Below are 18,174 nucleotides of genomic sequence, written 5' to 3'. Positions count from 1 at the left end.
GGAGAAGGAAGTTGTCATCAACACATTCCAGGCACGTCCTGGATTGCTTCTGCCCTGCTGCGTTGTCCCTCCAACAGATGTCGGGGTGGCTGAAGTTCCCCATGAGGACCAGGGCTTGTGAATGTGAGGCTGCTCCTATCTGTCTATGAAGGGCCTCATCTGCTTGGTCTTCCTGGTCGGGTGGCCTGTAGCAGACCTCGGCTATAGTGTCACCCGCCCTTTAATCCTGACCCATAGGCTCAGTCGGTCTCTCATCCATCCCCAGGCAGAGCTCCATGCACTCCAGCTGGTCATTGACGTAGAGGGTGACATTCCCTCCTCATGTCCCCTGCCTGTCCTTCCTAAAGAGCCTGTATCCAATACTCCTGTCATAGGAGCCATCCCACCACATCTCTGTGATGCCAGTAAATAAGATCATAGCCCTGCAAACATGTACATGTCTTTAACTTCACATGTTTATCCCCTATGTTACATGCGTTTGCATAGAGGCATTTCAGTTTGGTCCCCAATGAAGCTGACTTACTGGCTGGAATTCCCTTCTGCTGCTCTTTGGGTGCTTTCCTGCTGAACTGTGATCCCCCTCCATGCTCTGGGCATCTACTCCTGGCACTGGCATCAAACTGGTAGGAGTGGGATGGATTGAGGTTCCCTCCCCTGGCAAGTTTACATTAAGCTCTCTTCACCAGCTTGGCAAGCCTATGACAGAAGATTCTCTTCTGCTCTGACAGGTGGACCCCGTCAGCCCCCAGTACGCCAGGTTTCTCAAAGGAAGTCCCGTGGTCTAAGTAGCCGAACCCTTGGCTGTGGCACTAGTCCCATAACCATTTACTGATTCACCAGATTTGACTGCCCTTTCAAACCCCTGCCCTTTGACTGGGAGGATTGATGAAAAAACTACCTGAGCTCCTGAGTCCCTCACTGCTGCTCCTAGGCCTCTGTATTCCTTCTTGATACTCCTTAGACTGCTCCCAGCTGTATCACTGGTGCCCATGTGAAACAACAGCAGTAGATAATAGTTAGGGCACTGTATGAGGCTTAGTAGTCTCTTGGTGACATCCCTGATATGAGCCCACGGTAAGCAGCACACGCCTCCAGAGAGTGCGTCGGATCAGCAGATGGGTACCTCTGTCCCTGTCAGAGTTACCTACTACTATCTGTCACCCCTCGCCTTTTCTTAGTTATGCTGGTTATTATGCAGGGAGCAGATTGAGCTGCTTCAGCTCCAGCATCTCTCCTGATGTGATGGGCCTTTCCCCTTCAGCCTGCAGAGCAGCGAAGCGCTTCTGAAAGGGCACCTCAGGCTTTGGAGGGAGTCTCTTCCTCCTGCTGCTCCTTGCTGTTGGAAGCTTCCATTCTTCTCCATTGTTGGTCCCCTCCCTTCTGTGTGTGCTGGTGGGAAGGTTTTTGGCTGTTTGGCCGTGTGCTGTGAGTCCACTGCACACTGAGCTTGGAACCAGCTGTCTGACTCCTCAGCCTCCCTGATGTCACACAGCTTTCTCACTGCCTGCTGCAGCTCAGCCACCAGCTGCAGAAGGTTCTCCACCTGGGCACACCTTTTTGCCAGCAGGTCTGCTGCCTGTCCCTGCTCCAGGAGAAAGGTTTAGGCGCTTCCTGCAGTCAGGGGTCTGCACTGAAGCCTCTGCCTTTGCAGCTCTGTCTGGGTGGAAGCATTGGCCACTATTGGGTTAGATGGTGCAGACCCCTCAGCCAGAACTGCAGCCTTTGCTCTTGGGCAAATGCCCACCATTCTGCCTTGAGGGTCAGATAGGATGAGTGCCTTTGACCTGTGCAGATGTTTTATCATGTTGTATCATCTACAAATGTGTAATCATAAGAGATTTTTGCAAAACCTTTGCCTTCGAGCTGCTTCTAAAATCAGGGAGTTAGTGTCTTTAACTAGCTAGGAAAGAGTTGATTTCTTTTCATCTTGTGGTGTTCTGGTTGCCTTATAGATGGCTGAAAGAATAATGCTAGAGGAATGACTACAAAAACTGTGATAACTTAAACTTCCTCTTGGGGAGGTAAACTACTTTTGGTTTATGTTCTTAAATCAGACTGGAAGCATGATTTCTTTGTTAGTATACGAGACTGTTAGAATTGTGTGTCAATGAGAACGTGTAACTGCCTTGCCTCTGCCTCCAGCTGCTTGCAGTTTCTCTTCTACCTGTGAAATGTGTTGCTTATCTTGAGTAGCTACTGGCAATAGTGTAGCTTATGCACCATACGGAGATCTGGGAAGTGTGCTTGATATGTGTGGAAAAAATGCTGTGTGGTATCTTGCTTTAGTATTCTGTATTTTGCCCAGAGGAGTTTGAGTGACATGCAATAAAAATGTAGAGATGGAGTAGATTATCCTGTTCCAGGTTTTGGGAGAGATTGACAGTACTTCAATGAGAAGGGGAAAAAAATATATTTCTAGTACAAATAACTGCTAAAACAGAATCGGAGTTTTAGAACTTATTGCGTACATAACTGTTTCTGGGTTGAAGTCATGGTTAGGCTTTACTTCATTTGGACTTGCTCAGTAATCTTTATGAAAAGGAAAAGGTCTGTTTACCTCAGGGTAAGGACATCTTAGTTTTGATTTCAGGTTTAGATTATCACTTCCCCTTTTAACTCCATTCTGAGTCAGGGTAAGGAAAATACAAGAGAGGTGTAGCTGTAAGGAAGAGGTTTGAGATATGGCAGTTAGGAAGGTGTCAACATCTGGAGTAGTAAGAGAAAAGGATTTTATCCTAGCTGTCTGTACTGGGTCAGGCTGGGATGGAGTTAATTTTCTTCATAGCAGCCCATATGGTGCTGTGGTCTAGATTTGTGACCAAAACAGTGTTGATAAAACACCTGTGTTACAGCTTTTGCTGAACAGTGCTTACCCAGTGTCAAGGCCTACTGTTTCTTAGTGTGCCCCCCCTGCCCTGCCCCAGGAGTAGGATGGGGTTGGCCAGAGGTTGGGATGGGACACAGCCAGGACGGCTGATCCAGACTGACCAAAGAGATATTCCATACCATGTAATGTCATGTTCAGCAATAAAACCAGGGGTGGCGAGGTGGGGAGGAGAAGTTTTTTTCCAAAGTAGCAGTTGCTCAGAGCCTAGGTAGGTATTGGTCTGTTGATGGTGAGTGATGGCTTTTGCATGATTTGTTTATCTTTTTTTTTTTTTTCTTCGCTTGTTAAACTCTGTATCTCAACCCATGATTTTATCCTGCTTTTGCACTTTTGGTTCCGTCCTGATTCTGCTGTGAGGGAGTGAGCAAGTGGCTGGGTGGCGACTGACCTGCCAGCCAGGATCAATCTGCCACGTTGTTCTGGATACCTCTGAATGCTTATCTTCATTATACTTTTAAAGTATGAACACATTGTCCCTACTTCCCACCTTGTTGCCTCCTCCACTATTTGTGTAGTCTTGCAGATTTATTTGTTTCGGAAATACAATATTGACAACTGTAGCTAAGAGACAGAAAGTAGAATTAGAAGGAGCATGGTGTATTAATATCTTCCACCAAGGGGAAGTAAAACATTGCATGGTGTACAGTTATAAGTTCATTTCTAGTAACATTGAACTCATCCACTGTGTTAACAATACACAGTGGTATGGGATGTTGACTGGAAGCATATCGATCATTTTGGCTGATAAGAGTATAACAAAGGAATTGGAAACTTTGCTGTCCAAGAAAATAGGCTTGCTGTTTCCTAACCAGTGACTTGCAGGGCTGTGTCATCATGGATCAACTAGCACACTTTTTCATAGACAGCAGTTCTTTTTGACTTGGATCTGTGTGTGGCCACCCCCACCCCCCCCTCCCCCCCCCAAAGTTCTAGACCTTAATTACCTGTTCATGACTGCTTGGTGTAAATTGAGCAATGTTTATTAACCAAATGCTTTCTTGTTATAATTATTTGATTATTGATATTGGTATGCAATATAGATTGCTTTTTTTGCCATGAATAAAAATGTGACGTTGGTGATCTTTGTCAGCAGGATTTTACTGCTAAGGAAAAAGTGAGAGGGTAGTAGGGAGGGAGAGATAGTAGTGACTGGTTTGTGCATCATCAGTATGCTGGCTTTAACCAATTCATCTACCAATTTATATTACCCTGTGTTAAAGAGAAATTGGCAGAAGGCTCGAGAAGCTAGGGTACAGGAAATTCTCCTCAACTCTGCGTCTCAAAAACTGTCAGAACTGAGAATGTCATATAGCTCTCTGCTGACTCAGTATGAAGTTTGGTAGTCCATGTTTGTTTTGGAAAGCTTTCCAAGAGATCTTACTGCATTTTTGTGAAATAGTGGGGGTGCTAGAAGTTTCAGGTTCATGAATTAAATAGTATAAAGACAAGGTGAAATGGGGTGCAAGCTGGCTTTTTCACATAAAATGCAATAGATTCCATGCTCATTTAGCTGCAGTTTTGTTAGAACACTTACTGAAATTTCAAGTGCTTTTTAATGTTACAATACATGAATTATAGACTTCTTTATTCTGAAACAGTAGGTAACTGTCTTTTTTTTTTCTTTGATTTGTGTGTGTGTTTTTTTTTTTAATAGAATATTCAAATAAAAACTTTGGCAGATGATGTGGTAAGGTCTTTGTAACATCTTAATTTGCAATGGTAACTCCACGCTGCATGCTATTCTACTTCAAATGTTGTGGACAATATAACATGTTCTTATAAGGATATTAAGCATTAGATTTCAGAAACTGAGTTACTATTTCTAAAGATCTTAATTTGTCACTTTAAGTTGAAGAAGAGTAGTTAATGATACCTATTTGGAGAAGCTTCTTTAACCACATTCTAAATACTTCAGTAGTACTGTGGATATGTTGAAACTGTTATTCAACGCTTCCAGTGTTATTTCTCTTGACCTTTTTAACACTAAAGGATCTGCAGTGGTTCTTCAAAGTTAGTTGCCATGTGATTCAAGTGGAACCCTTTTGGGTAATAAGTATATATTGTATGTCAAACAACAAGTTTGTATTCAGTAGCACTAACTTTATAATTCTGAATACTTTGAAACCTGTTGCAAAGTATTTTTACAGAAACTTATATAAAAATTCATTTCAGTAAAATTATAACCTTTTACTTTCTATATATAATAGTTAAGCCATGCTGGCCACTTAGTTAATCATCACTTACATGTCTGAAGTGAAGAAATTGTACCTAGTAATCGTGTAGAAGATTCATTTATGGCTTTGAAGTGATCTCACCATTGCAATCTGATTAAACAAATTTGTTGTTAATGAGGTATACTTGAAACAAATCACAGTATGGTGAAATTGATCTTGGCTTTTTTTTTTTTGGTGACTGCTGAATGGGCATTTTAATGTAAGTGAACAGTAAAACTGCATTTGATGTATATTGAATAATTTTGGATACAGCCTTTCAGGCATTATGTCATATCTTTAGCCTTTCCAATAGGTTATGCCCTAATTTTAGTTTAAAAAAAATGTAATGTAAACTATTCTAATATGGGGAAAAAAATGGGATTAAAGTAACATTCTTGCCTTGTTAAAGATGTCAAGAGTATCCTTGTAGGTAATGTGTTTGTGTCCACAAATGTAAGACTTCTAAGGAAGAAGAAAATACAAACTCAACCCCCCCCTCCCCTCAAAAACACAAGCATACCAAAAAAACTTCCAAAGAAATTCAAATGGCATGCAGCTTATCTAGGGATACTTTCTCTTTCAAAAATGTAAGGTAGTCTTGTAGGATCTCGAACAACAACAACAAAACAAACCCAACAACAAAACAAACCAAGGGAAAAAAAACCCAAACCAACAGCAAAAAAAAAAGGAGGAACCTTTCTTTCCCCCTATTCCACAGCACTTGGTCAAACTTCTCCGTTCCTGACTGAACTAATCTAAAAGGAACCCAAATTTCCTACAGATTAAATACTCCATTAAACTTTTCACACATCACAGAGGTTGTTTAATTATAGAAAATATAAACTTTGGTTTACATGTCTTCATAGAGATTGTGATAACTGCTATGAATGATACTGGTAACCCTACATAAGCTGCTGTTACATGAAAGCACATCTTCATAAGGCTGTTAAATACCTGAAACAAATACACTGGTATTTGTTGATGCAAACAGTTAATTTAAAAAATCGCTATAGACATAATGTTCTCAAAATTAACATATAGTTAAAGACGGTATTATTAAATCTAAAAAATTCCAAGTTACATATTAATATTACGGTAATAAATGGCCTTATAAGGAAGGTGCTCTTGTTGGTTGTTTCCGATATTAACAAATTAACTGAGTAAGCATGCTTTAAAAATAAAAAAATATAAAAGGTGGGGGGTTTGGTGTAAGGCATAAAACAAGTCAGCCTTAACCAGTGAAATGTCATTGCAGACTGTATGATATGCTTTCACTAATGTGTTACGTGTATTTAACTATGGATGGCTGCTTCTATGTGAGTAATCCGTTACCTGGCTTTTTAAAATTATGCACTAATTTCAGGAGTCCGTACTCAAAAACACTTCAAGGAATTGTGAACTATACTTGGAGCATTAATTCCTCTACAAACTTTATTTTACTTTAGCAGGATTTTTTTATAAGCCTGATGAACTTGTGAGTACCTCCTTCCCAACGGTGGCTTTTTCAGTTGTCCTCCAAAGACTTATAGCTCTTCAGGTGAAGGAACGCTTGGACATTACCTTTGTGGTACCATATTTATTCACTATCAGGATAATTAGGGAGTAATGTGAGAAGATGAACTCAAGATTTTGAAATGCTAAGAGTTTAACATAGATGGTATGCTTTTGAAACTGTCAGAAATAGTTATATCCCTTTTGCATGTGACCTGTCATGAATTTACCTTAAATGTTGTTGTCTTTCTATGAAAAGTAATCTCTGAATGTTAAGAGTATTTTTACTTACAGTTCAGTTTGAGTTTTAACTCTGCTGCTTGGATTAACTAAAACTGTGTGTATTACTTCCATGTAATTGGCTGCTTTCCTATATTTCTATTTCTGCTTATTTTTAAATGGATGTCTTTGCAGCGTGACAGAATAACAAGCTTCAGAAAATCAGGAGTGAAAAAAGAGAAACCTCTCATTCAGCATCCTATTGACTCTCAACCTTCTATAAGTGAAGTCCCGCTTTCCCAGGCACTTGTTGATGACCGTTGCATGAACTTATCAGAAAAAGAAGTTATGGATCTCTTTGAAAAAATGATGGTAAGATGATGTGCTACATCAGTTTTATGAGATTTTAATTTGTTTTCATGTTGGCATTTATTACTTTGTAGTGATTTTTCAAATGTCATTTTGGAAGTATTAACTGATTGAGAGGGCGTAGCGTAGGCCTGATAGACCTGTCTAAATTGGCACATAAACAATTGAGTAACTCATAGAATGCTAGTATTATATATGTTTAAATTACTCAGTCTACTTCTACAGAGAAAATAAAAGCAAAAAAACGCCATAACCTTAGGCGGCTGATTGCTTCATTAAGATAACCTCTATGGACCTTAGTTGCAGTAGTTAGATACTGCTGCTGAAGGATAGTTTTTAATAAACTTAAGTAAATACCTTTGGAAAATAGTAATTTCCATTAAAAAAATTCATAGGAAGCTGAATTTTTGTATGGTCTATAATGTTTTCTGTCTTAGGATCACTTGTTAACGTTTGTGCTTCTGCTCACAAGCAAGCTTTTCTATTAGTAATACGGAAATAAACTTTTGAAGTAGGTGTGTATTAATTCTGCCACACATGTTGGTCCTGATATGTGAGGTATCAGGTAATGCAGTCTTTTGAGTATTGTCAGAAATACTGTTTTCTGCGTCATTCTTTAAAATGTTTTTGAACTTCCATACAGTCAGTATGGTTTAAGAAGTGTTGCGTTCCATTGGGTAGTTCTACTCTGTTCAATGAAGTTGTGAATCTCTTCTTGAAAGAATGGATAAGTGTTAATTACTACTTGCTTGATTTGCTTGTTAGATTAAGGGATAAATTTTTAACTTTTCCAAGTAATGTTAATTGAAGGAGACAATAGGTCTGTGTTCCAGAGACTAGTAATTCTTTGAAAAAGCCGTTAGCTAGTTAAGTTATTACAGGAACATTTACTGGTCTTAGTTGCTAATCTGAAGTTACTTTGACTTTTAGTGACAGGACTAGTTGTGACTAGTAATGGCTATATGTTGTATTTCTTCAGTTATATTGAAACAGGCATCTTTAGATTTAAACTAGCAGAATATTTGGATTTTTAGGTTTGCTAAATACATCAGTTGGAACACACTCGCAACTACCCCTGAAATAATCTGTGTAATAACAGCCTTCTGATTAGATAGTGCAATAATAGTGTCCTTTGTGATAAAATTTTAAAAAACCCACAGTAACTTCAAAAGAGTTAACACTTACATGATCAACTTGAGGTGTATAATTTTGAGGTTTGTTCTCTAGTTTTATTTCTTGAGCCAAATTTCACTAACAGTAACTACCCTTTATGCAATTATAATTTTGGCTAAGTCTTGAAAACAGCAAATACTTGAAGTAACAATTAAATGAGAAGATCGGGTAGCTCAGAATTAAGCAAACTGAAATGCAGATAAGCTGGAAAAAGTCACTTCTGTTTGTTTAAATGTGAGCCATTTGTTTAAGAAAAGGAGTGTAAAAATAACAAAGATTAATAAAAAGCATGAAATAGAATCTTGATTTTATGTGGTCTGTTTCTTTACAGGAAGACATGAATCTAAATGAAGAACGTAAAGCTCCTTTGAGAGATAAAGACTTGACCACAAAACGCGAGATGGTTGTCCAATACATTTCTGCAACTGCCAAATCCGTAAGTAGTCCCTTCTCCAAGACAGATGAAAGTAAGAAGCTTAGCTTCATGAGTGTTACGCTTTTCAAGCTTGAAACTTTCAATGTTTTTGTCTTGATTTATTTTCTAAGAGTGGTAGAAAAAGAAATATCTATACTTACTAATATACTTTTAAATGCTTGCAGCTGTGTCTGAAGGGTTAGTTTGTATTTCAGTTGTTGGGCAATGTAAAAACTTGACGCTTTCTTGAAAATCATAAGAAATTGCAAATCCAGTGATGTACAGTCATGGATGGAAACTGAACATATTTCTGTGGAATTAATCTTATGAATTTTTGGTACCAAAAGTTTTTGCAAGGGTTACCATGACTTTATGGTTTCAGTAATGACATACATACTAGATATACAATTTGTAGTGTTAGAAACAGAGAGTCAAAATATTGAAAGTATTTAAAATTGAAGTAAAGTCGGGATTTGAAGTTAATTCGAGTATGTTGAGTACTGTAGCTGGGTTGAAGACAGACTGCATTAAATATTCTGCTAAGGAATATTCTGAAGGTAAATAAAATGATTCCTTTAGTGAAAATGAAAAGATGGTCTTAAAATGAGTTTCAAATTTATTTTGAGTAGAAAAAAATATATTCAGACCTTTCATTCGTGTTGATCGTTCTCTGTACTTTAATTGATTGATTACTCCTTAGTTGATGGATCCTTCCTGCAGAATTTTTGCAGTCTATCTGTTCTGGGATGCTAGAAGTGTGAGAGAATGACTGGATGCCCCAACATTTGGGGTCAAGAAATACAGTTTCAAATAGTGAAGAGCTGTGATTTATTTTCTGCAGTGGGACTATTAGTACTAATTAGTTATAAAACACAACAGTAAAGCTTTTTGTGTGTTAAAAATTGACTATGGCAAATATAGTTCTTATCATGTAAAAGGAGAATATGCCACAAAAATTCATGAATCTTGGATGAAACAGACAGATATATGTTGTGATTTCCCTAAAAACAGGTTTTGTCCTGATTTGTGCCACTATTTGCTGTATAAAGAATTTTGAAGAAGCCAGTGGTGAATTCTGAGGAACTGAATGTATTGCAGCATTGGGGAGAAGTGATGGTGGGGGGTAGCTTTGTGTATCCAAGGGTCCGTAGTATGCCTCAAGTGATAAAATTTGCTATCAGCATAGTCTTTCAATAAAATTAGGTAATGCTTATGATTTTACTTGGAAATTAGGATGAATATCATCTTTTTTTTCACGCGTAAGTTCTTGTATGCAATAAAGGGTTACTGGAAAATAAGACTGTGTGTGGAATAATTGTTCAAATAATGGCAGCACTGCTAGCAGTTCTACAGAGCTGAGTCTGAGGGCTAAATAAGATAACATTAAATAATAATCTGTTTCTTAGTGAAATAAACTGGCAAATAAGATGATGTTGCTGTCTGCCTAATGAATCTATAAGGATGGACTGCAAGCAGTAGAGTTCTTTTAACCTTTAAAATCAGCTCTGCAGAGTTAAAAAATTAGAACTACAATGACATGCAATTATTAAATGCAAATCCTTTGCATTAAACATAAACTTAAGTGAGGGAAAACTTACATTATAATGTGAAAATGATGATTTATGTTTCTGAGAGTAGTGATGTTCCTGCATGAGTTCATCTTAAACAAAATCCACAGTCCTTTAGTCTCTCCTTGAAGGAATCTTAGTGCTTAAAGTATGGTCTAGCTAAACATACAAGTTACTGGAGAATTATTCAAGCTTATGCAGTGAATATTATGAAATTTCCTGTTAATATACTTTGTAGACTATCTTTGGGAACTATTGACTACATGTTGCAAGGTTTTTGTCTTCACTTGACGATCAACGTTAAATCTTAAATTTTTCTTAGTAAGCAAAAATATTTTACTGAAGCAGTAGAAGCTTTCACAATGGAAGTACTTGCAGTTCCTTCCCAAAAAGTAGTTGGATGGTGGTGACCTCTCTTATATATACTGATACTAAAATGTGGCTGCCTCAAGTACCATAATTTTGTAGATGAGTAAGGAAAGCATGGCTATTACCATTGCATGTCTAACTGCTAAAAATGTTAACAGATTGCTTTACTGCCACCGTATGCACTGCAGCATGGGAAACTTAACAGAACTGGGGATACGTTTCCCAAAATGTACTAACATTTTTAAAAATATAAGCTAAAAAATTCCAAAACGTCCTCATACATGAATGTGCACTTTGAACTTAAGTCAGCACCGGTATGCATATACATATGCAAAATGTTTTTCCTAATGGAAAAAGAGCTCATATCAAAGTTTGTGTGCTTCAGTATGTCCTTCTTGCAATTGAATCACAGCATTTGAATGGAATAATTTAAGTTTTTTCAGAAATATAAATGACCTTTCTGTAGTGTGTTACCCTAATTTAGCTTTTAAATAGCTAGTATCTTAACTGTTTTAAAAATTATAAAAAATAGAGCTCAGTTGTAAAATGTTGATTGGGATCTTACAATAAAGCAAAAGCTCATTTTCACTGTTAATTTTGTCTTCTGTTTAGTTAAACTACTACTCTGCCTAGTTGAATTCAAGCCCTAACCAATTCTTACTGCATCATGAATTGTCAAACTTTCTATTCTTGAGGCCATCTTTGAGGCGTGTCTTCCATGAAAATGCTGATCGCATTCAAAATGATCTTTCTTAAAATTCTCTATCTTTTTCTTTGGCCACAGATAATTGTTCATCTGTCTTCCTTTTTTATACTGCAAATAGTTGGGCCTTTTCTTCTGCTTAGAGCTCATGAAGCACACTTAACAGTTGATGTGACTTTTCTCTGAGTTCATTTCATGTTTATTTTAGTTAGGCTTTTGAGCTCTCTCCACTCACATGAAAATACCACTCTCATTTGCTTATGTTGTCTTAACCAAATTATTTTTAAATTTGGTGCTTCATTTTCTCTGGCTTGTGTGCCATCTGCAGCATGTTGACCATGCTTTTCTGAAACACTGTACTGTCTTCAAAGTTCGGAGTGAGAAAGAAACCTTGATTTTCAATAGATGAAAAAAAGCTTTCCTTTTCCTTGGGAGATGAAGTATAGAAGCTAATAAGCTGGATGCTTTAATGTGAAGTTATTATCTGTGCTTCTGATTCCTTCTCTCGCTTGAAGAGAAAGAATGTTGACCATCAAAATTGTACTTGGGAAATGGTGAAGACTCAGAATTCTGTTTCAGAACTGAACTTGGTGACATCTCATACCATATTGAATGAGTTGAACATTGGTGACAGAAGGCGGCAATAAATTAGGAAAAGAGATTGTCTGGTGATGACAGTCTACCTTGTGCTTCTAGAGGAAGCTTCATCAGGAAGAGAAGAAGTGATTGTGAAAGACTTGCAGGGACTTCTGTCTCTGAAAGACTGCCTAAAAGAATAATGGAAGAGATAAGAGTAGAAAATGAAGCAAGTAGAAGCTGAAGAGATACAGTCAAATTCAGATCTCAGAACAAAATCATACTGTCTCAGGCTCTTAATCAGATAGAAGTGGTTATTCAATAAACTGGCTGCTATCAGATTGCAGCAAATAGCTGACAAGGGAAGGCCTACAGTATTTAAGAGCTCCATAATCCTGGTGTGCACAGGAACATGGTCATTTGTACAAAGTGATGGAACAGGGCAGAGATGTGCTGCCTTTCTGCAGTTTCTTCTGTTTAAAGTCAACTTCTTGTTCCTGAATATGCAGAGATGCTGTTCCATGGTAAAAAAAAGAGAAGATGTCATTCTGAAAACCACTGTTTAATTATCCATGTAATTAAAAGCATCCATACTGAGCACTTGAAGAAAAATGCCACATGAGATTTTTCTGAAATGCAAGTTAGATTTATAACTGTAGGCTATGTTTTTGATTATGAAAACTTAATTAAATTAAGTGATGACATCATCTAAATAGATCAAAAGCTCCATAATAAATGAAATTGTTACATGTACAAGGAAGTCAGTATGCCATTAGTTTTTTCTGTAGTTTTCTCAGTGTCATATATAAAATATCTGACCTGATAATTTTAACAAAATGGCAGGTCTCTTAGTCTTTCAAGATATAGAAGTCTAGGTATTTACGTATTTAGTTATTTGTTTATAAATGTGTAAAATACTAAAGATTCAGCAGTGGAACATGAGAATTTAAAATTGTTTCTGTTACAGTAGAACTAGTGTTTTCCTGTTGAGAAGCTGTAACTCTTAAATGGTTTGATAAAGTAATAAAAGACTGTAACTACAGCTAATGATTAAACACTGAAAAATTTGTGTGATGCTACATCCTACTAAGTACTTTGTTGTGTTTATTTATGTGTTATTATTATCTTTTTTACACAATAACCTCTCTTGGCTGACCACTGCATGCAGATAGTCGGAAGTAAAGTTCCGGTGAGTATGAACATGATAGTTTTGTTTTTTCTTATGAGTACACGTCCATTTTTAGAGATTAGGCTGGAATATTTTGGAGTTTTAAATCCAAGGTAAAAGTTCAGTGGGCATAACTGAAACCTTGTTTTATCAAAGTAATTATCAACTATATCAGTCGTGTTTATCTTACCAGTATATGATCATTGATTACACTTTTGAGGGATCTGTTTTTAAGTTTTCAAGAGTCTATTTCCAAGTACTTCACACTCACAGAGAACTCATCTGTTCATTGTGAGCAACAAATATAATTTAGGCTTGTCTCACTTTTTATTGAAGGCAAACACTCAAAACTTAGAGTATTTGGCTTCATTCTATTTAGACATGGATTTTTTTCAAGTCCTAATTGTTAGTATTCATAGTTTGTCATGGAAATGTCAGCTGCTAGATATCAGTGTGAGAATAAGATTAATAGAGAGGATTCAGAAGGTCAACTAATAGGCATAAGATGAGATTGCTCACAGCATAAATTTCCTCTTAAGTGCTCAGCTACATTTTACATTGTCGTGGTTGAATTTAGTGTTTGTTTTTTTTTCTTTTTAAACAAGTTGAGCAAATCGACAAATTAAAATTCAGCAAATTTTTGTTTTCTTGAAAAAAGGATTTTGGGGGGAATAATTACATATACATTTTAAATGATGGCTGAAAGCAAAGATGTTCTTTTTAATTATGGATGGACTTTATTTTTGATTACAGCCAAAACAGGCTTTTCAGGTACTGAAAGGTTTTCTACTTGGATCATATTCAGTACTTGTATTTTGTAGTAAGAATAATAAAGAACAACCTGTGACTTAAAACTGTCTAATCGTTACCTCAAATGTACTTAAATATCTAAGGATGCATAGGAATAAAGAAATTGCTGTTGGCTTTGTTTTATTCAGAGTGATTTTTAAACAGACTTTTCTGTCTGTATTCACCAGTACTTCTTAGTTTTGTACACAGTACTGGTTCTTATGCTGATTGAGGAAATACATAAGCACAATGATGGTGTTTAAAGGTATTTGATTTCTGACGGGACAAATTATTAATTCTTCAGTTTAGTGCGTTAAAACCAGTTTTGAATAATTCCTGCTGCTATGTAATTTCCTTATACAAAGTAATCTGAACAGCTGCTTTGTGAAGAGATGATTTTATAAAGGAAACTGGTATATGCAGAATGGGTAGTGGAGAAACTCTATACCTGTTTTTTTTCCTCATGCCTTTTAATTCAGAGTCTGATGGAAAGCAAGAATAGTTATGCATGACAAGCATGTTTTTGCACAAGTAACTTGCAAAATAGTAAAATAAGAAATACTCTCTTAGAGTATGGCTTCTGTATATTATTGCTTAAAGAATGCATGCATCAAGGTGTGCTGCTTCTCAGTATATGTTGTCATAGGATTCATCCTTTGGGAGTTGTTTGCATCTGCTGGTGTATCTAGCTATTTTCCTGAAGAGTTACAGGTTTACTGTGGTTAGAGAGGAGAAGAATTTTGGGCTGTTGATGCTACTACTGTTGGGTCGTAGTGACAATTGCAGAGAAGAGGTTTGCCTGTTAATGAGGAGTTTAGAGCTTTAACTTTAGTTTTACTTGAGATCTCAAGCAATGGTGCCCACTTGTCATTTTAGCTACCTGTTAAGTAACCTTTCCTTGCTTTTATAGACAGTGATAATTGCATTGAAATGGCAGCTGTGCATCTTCTGTTGTATCTGTAAGTCGTTAATGTAGATGGCTGAAGTAGGATTAGCTTATTAGTTCTGTTTTTAATGGGTTGAATTAATGTGTTTGGCAAATACCCACAGGGTGAAGTGGATATGAACTGTGTAAACTTCCAATTTCTAGGTCAGGAGCTGATAGTGTTTCCTCATAGCTTGAACAAGGATACTGCTTTTCCAAGTCAAATGTGTGACAACTAAAGTATGTGGTTTAAAAATATAATTGAAAACACTTTTATTGCTTTCATAAAAACAAGTAAACAAACCACACCCACCTCCCCAAATAACTTATCTTATCTGACTTTGGTTTTATACTCTAATTAAAATATAGTGGTTTCTTTGCTTGAGATAGAAACAGAATTGAATTAATAGAGAGTATGAAAAAACTCTGCAGTTAGTCATTGGCGAGGGGGAAAGTGTAAGTTATTACTTCCAATTTGTTAGTAATTATGCTGGTACCAATAACTTGTTTCTGTCTAAAGAGTGATTTATTTACTAAGTTATGGAATAGGTGTAGTGAATTGCATAGAAGCAACCACCAATGATACTGTACTATTCAATGTACTGGCTGCCAACATCCTCACTGAAATAAACACTGTCTCATGGAAGCAATATACTTATAACTTTTTCAGCTGAACCCAGCTTTAGCTTGAGTCCTGATGAGGTCTGAATTGTGCCTCAGAGAGGAGTAGTTTGTGCAGGTTCTTCTGATCTTGTATTTTAACTGTTATAGCCCATCCATTTGGTTCCGGTGTGTTCCACAGTTCTTTATCACCAAGTAGATAGAATATCTTCCTATTTCCCCATGGAGGGCAAAATGCTTTTGCTTTCCCATTTTGTTAGATAATGGTTCTCAAGCTTGTTTACAGGCTTCTGGTGGCACATGTGAGTAGTGTATAAAGCTGGACGTTTGCTAAGTCCTGGGTGAGGAATTTCTCTGTCTAGCTAACAACTTTGAAATCCCCTGGAGTCAGAGAAACTGAAATAGACATCTCTAAAATATTTAATTGTTGCTTGGTTTTCTAAATACTTAAAATAAAATAAAAAAAAGCTTGCATAGAAAGAAAACTGTGCTTAAGTTTATTTTTCACTATATCCTGCACTGTAAAGTGTTTGTCCTGTCTTGGTCATTATTGTTCCTTAAACCCTGAAATGTGTCCTACACGCAAATTTGAATTGATAATTAGATCTACCCCCTTCGTGGGAAAGCAAACTAGGTTTTATTTTATATGCTTTTTGTGAGTATATAAACTCTTTTTTTCCAGGAGTTCCCTTAAGCTTAGTTTTTCCCTAAACTTCTTTGCTTCTAACTTCCTTAGAGAAGGATTTTTAAATGTGTGGTCCAGGCTTTCATTTCAGTTGTCATGAATGAGTAATTCTGTGCCTTAACTGTAACACTGTGAAGGTGACTGGTCATGAAGTAATTTCTAAGATTTTTGAGTTTATGCATTGATTTAATGTCTGAAAGTTCTGGTGTGGGACCTAACCCTCTGAGTTTTTGTACTTCGCTTTTGCCTTTCGTCTTTATTAGATGTTCTCACATAAAGCATATCTTTCACAGAGACTTTGTGCTTCAAAGTAAAGGAAAAATGTATACATTAAAAACGGATCCATGTAAAGGCATAGCATTACTTAAAAGTAGTATTCCAGTTAAACTCTCTTTGAATAGGGAAATAAAAGAAATAGCACCTGGTTGTAGCACTCCAATTAGCATGGGTAGACGGTAAGAGTGGATTGAGACTGAAAAGTTGATTGTAGAAAATAACAGAAAGTAATCCTTCTAAGCTGAGAATTCTCTAGCATGAACTGGAGTATTTGGGTGAAAGGTTTTGGGAATGGATTTTCATGAGCCATCTTCAGTGATCATCTGTTTTTTAAGAGGGGGAAAAAAGGAAGAGGAGATGCTACATAACTACATATTGCTATGTAGTTAAAGGTGCTTATACATAGAAACAATGAAGAAGTGTGTCACGTAAGGCATGGTGAGGAGGCTTAGATCATGCTGCCCATTCCTCTGACTTTTAACGTATTTTAAGTGTTTTTGAGGGAGTCACAGGTCTTCTGAAAACAAGGGGCTAGACAGAGGGCCTCACGAAGTCCTCAACTAGGCAGCAAGAGCACACCTTTGAATATGAAAGAAAATGTAGCAAAGACCTTAAAGGCCTCATCTGAACAGCAATCTCCTTTGGAGCTTGCAGCAGACTACAGGGGAAGGGCTAACCACAGGAAATAGTCTTTTTGGAAAAAAAACCCCAAAAACATCTTGCATTCTAGAGTGGTTTTCAGGGGCTGGCTTAACATGTAATGGCTTTTGAAGTTGGAGTTACCTCATCTCTTTATATATTTTGTGGCTTAAAATAGTGCTTCTGTTCTCTTCTTTTACTCTGAGGGTTTGGGGAATGGCTGTTGCCTGAAATGACAAAAACTGTATGTATGTGTGTGTGTATATATATATAAAAAAATTTTTTTGTTTCCATCCAATGGAATGAATGGCATAAAGCTGTTCCTGTTTTCTAGTTCTTTGCCTTAGGGTCTTTCAGAGTGATGACTTTTCTAGACCATGATGATTTTTCATATGTAGGGCTAATATACTTGTCTGATTTAAAGTCAGTTCCTACTCTTATAAAGATAACCTCCACCCATTTATTTATTTTCGTTTTGGTGGAAGAGCATCTCTTTGTTTAGAAGGTTGATAGTGACAGATTGTAGATCCTTTATATCCTATTTACTCATCTTTGTCTGTCTTGGTCCTTTGATGTATAACGCGTTGTCCAGCTAAAGGTGCTATGCATGTCAGCAAGAAACATCTTCAAAGTTGTCATAGTCCAGAGAACACTGTTGTCTTAATGCATTCACAATCTGTGTCACATTTTTGTTTTGTTGAGGTGAGGACAAACAATCAGAAAGTATATTGTGAACATTTCCACAGTTCTGTTATATGTATTAATACTGGAATGTATGTAGGTCAAAATCGTTAACTTAAATGTAGACAAGTCATTTTGTCATCAGCCATACTTAATGTCACTTTTGGAAAATGAATCGTAGGAATTTGAATAGAGCAGAAACTTCATAAAAAGTGTAGCTTTTTGAAAGAGAGACAATTAGAAGATTACAGTAGTTGCAGAAGTTCCTGATACAATTAAAACCAAATACATAAATCCTATTCTAGGTCAGGGACTTTTCATATTGCCTTTACAACCATGACACATCTTTATCAGGTTCTCTTCAATAGACCATTTAGAGCTAAGGAGCTTTAGGAACTGCATAGTAA

General features: G+C 36.9%; 1 protein-coding gene across 1 annotated transcript in view; it reads left to right on the top strand.

Annotated features, from left to right (window-relative positions):
- DIAPH2 (diaphanous related formin 2) overlaps positions 1 to 18,174 on the top strand; it is a 261,936-nt gene that overhangs the window by 17,614 nt on the left and 226,148 nt on the right. Inside the window, exons 2-5 of the mRNA XM_049828136.1 lie at positions 4,542 to 4,574; positions 7,006 to 7,182; positions 8,684 to 8,788; positions 13,152 to 13,172. Of these exons, the coding sequence (XP_049684093.1) occupies positions 4,542 to 4,574; positions 7,006 to 7,182; positions 8,684 to 8,788; positions 13,152 to 13,172 (336 nt within the window). The remainder of the gene's footprint in view (positions 1 to 4,541; positions 4,575 to 7,005; positions 7,183 to 8,683; positions 8,789 to 13,151; positions 13,173 to 18,174) is intronic.

This window comes from Accipiter gentilis, chromosome 24 (assembly GCF_929443795.1).
Source record: "Accipiter gentilis chromosome 24, bAccGen1.1, whole genome shotgun sequence".
Classification (NCBI taxonomy): Eukaryota; Metazoa; Chordata; class Aves; order Accipitriformes; family Accipitridae; genus Astur; species Astur gentilis.
The sequence above is the reverse complement of the archived record's forward strand: the minus strand, read 5'-3'. Positions and strand labels throughout refer to the sequence as shown.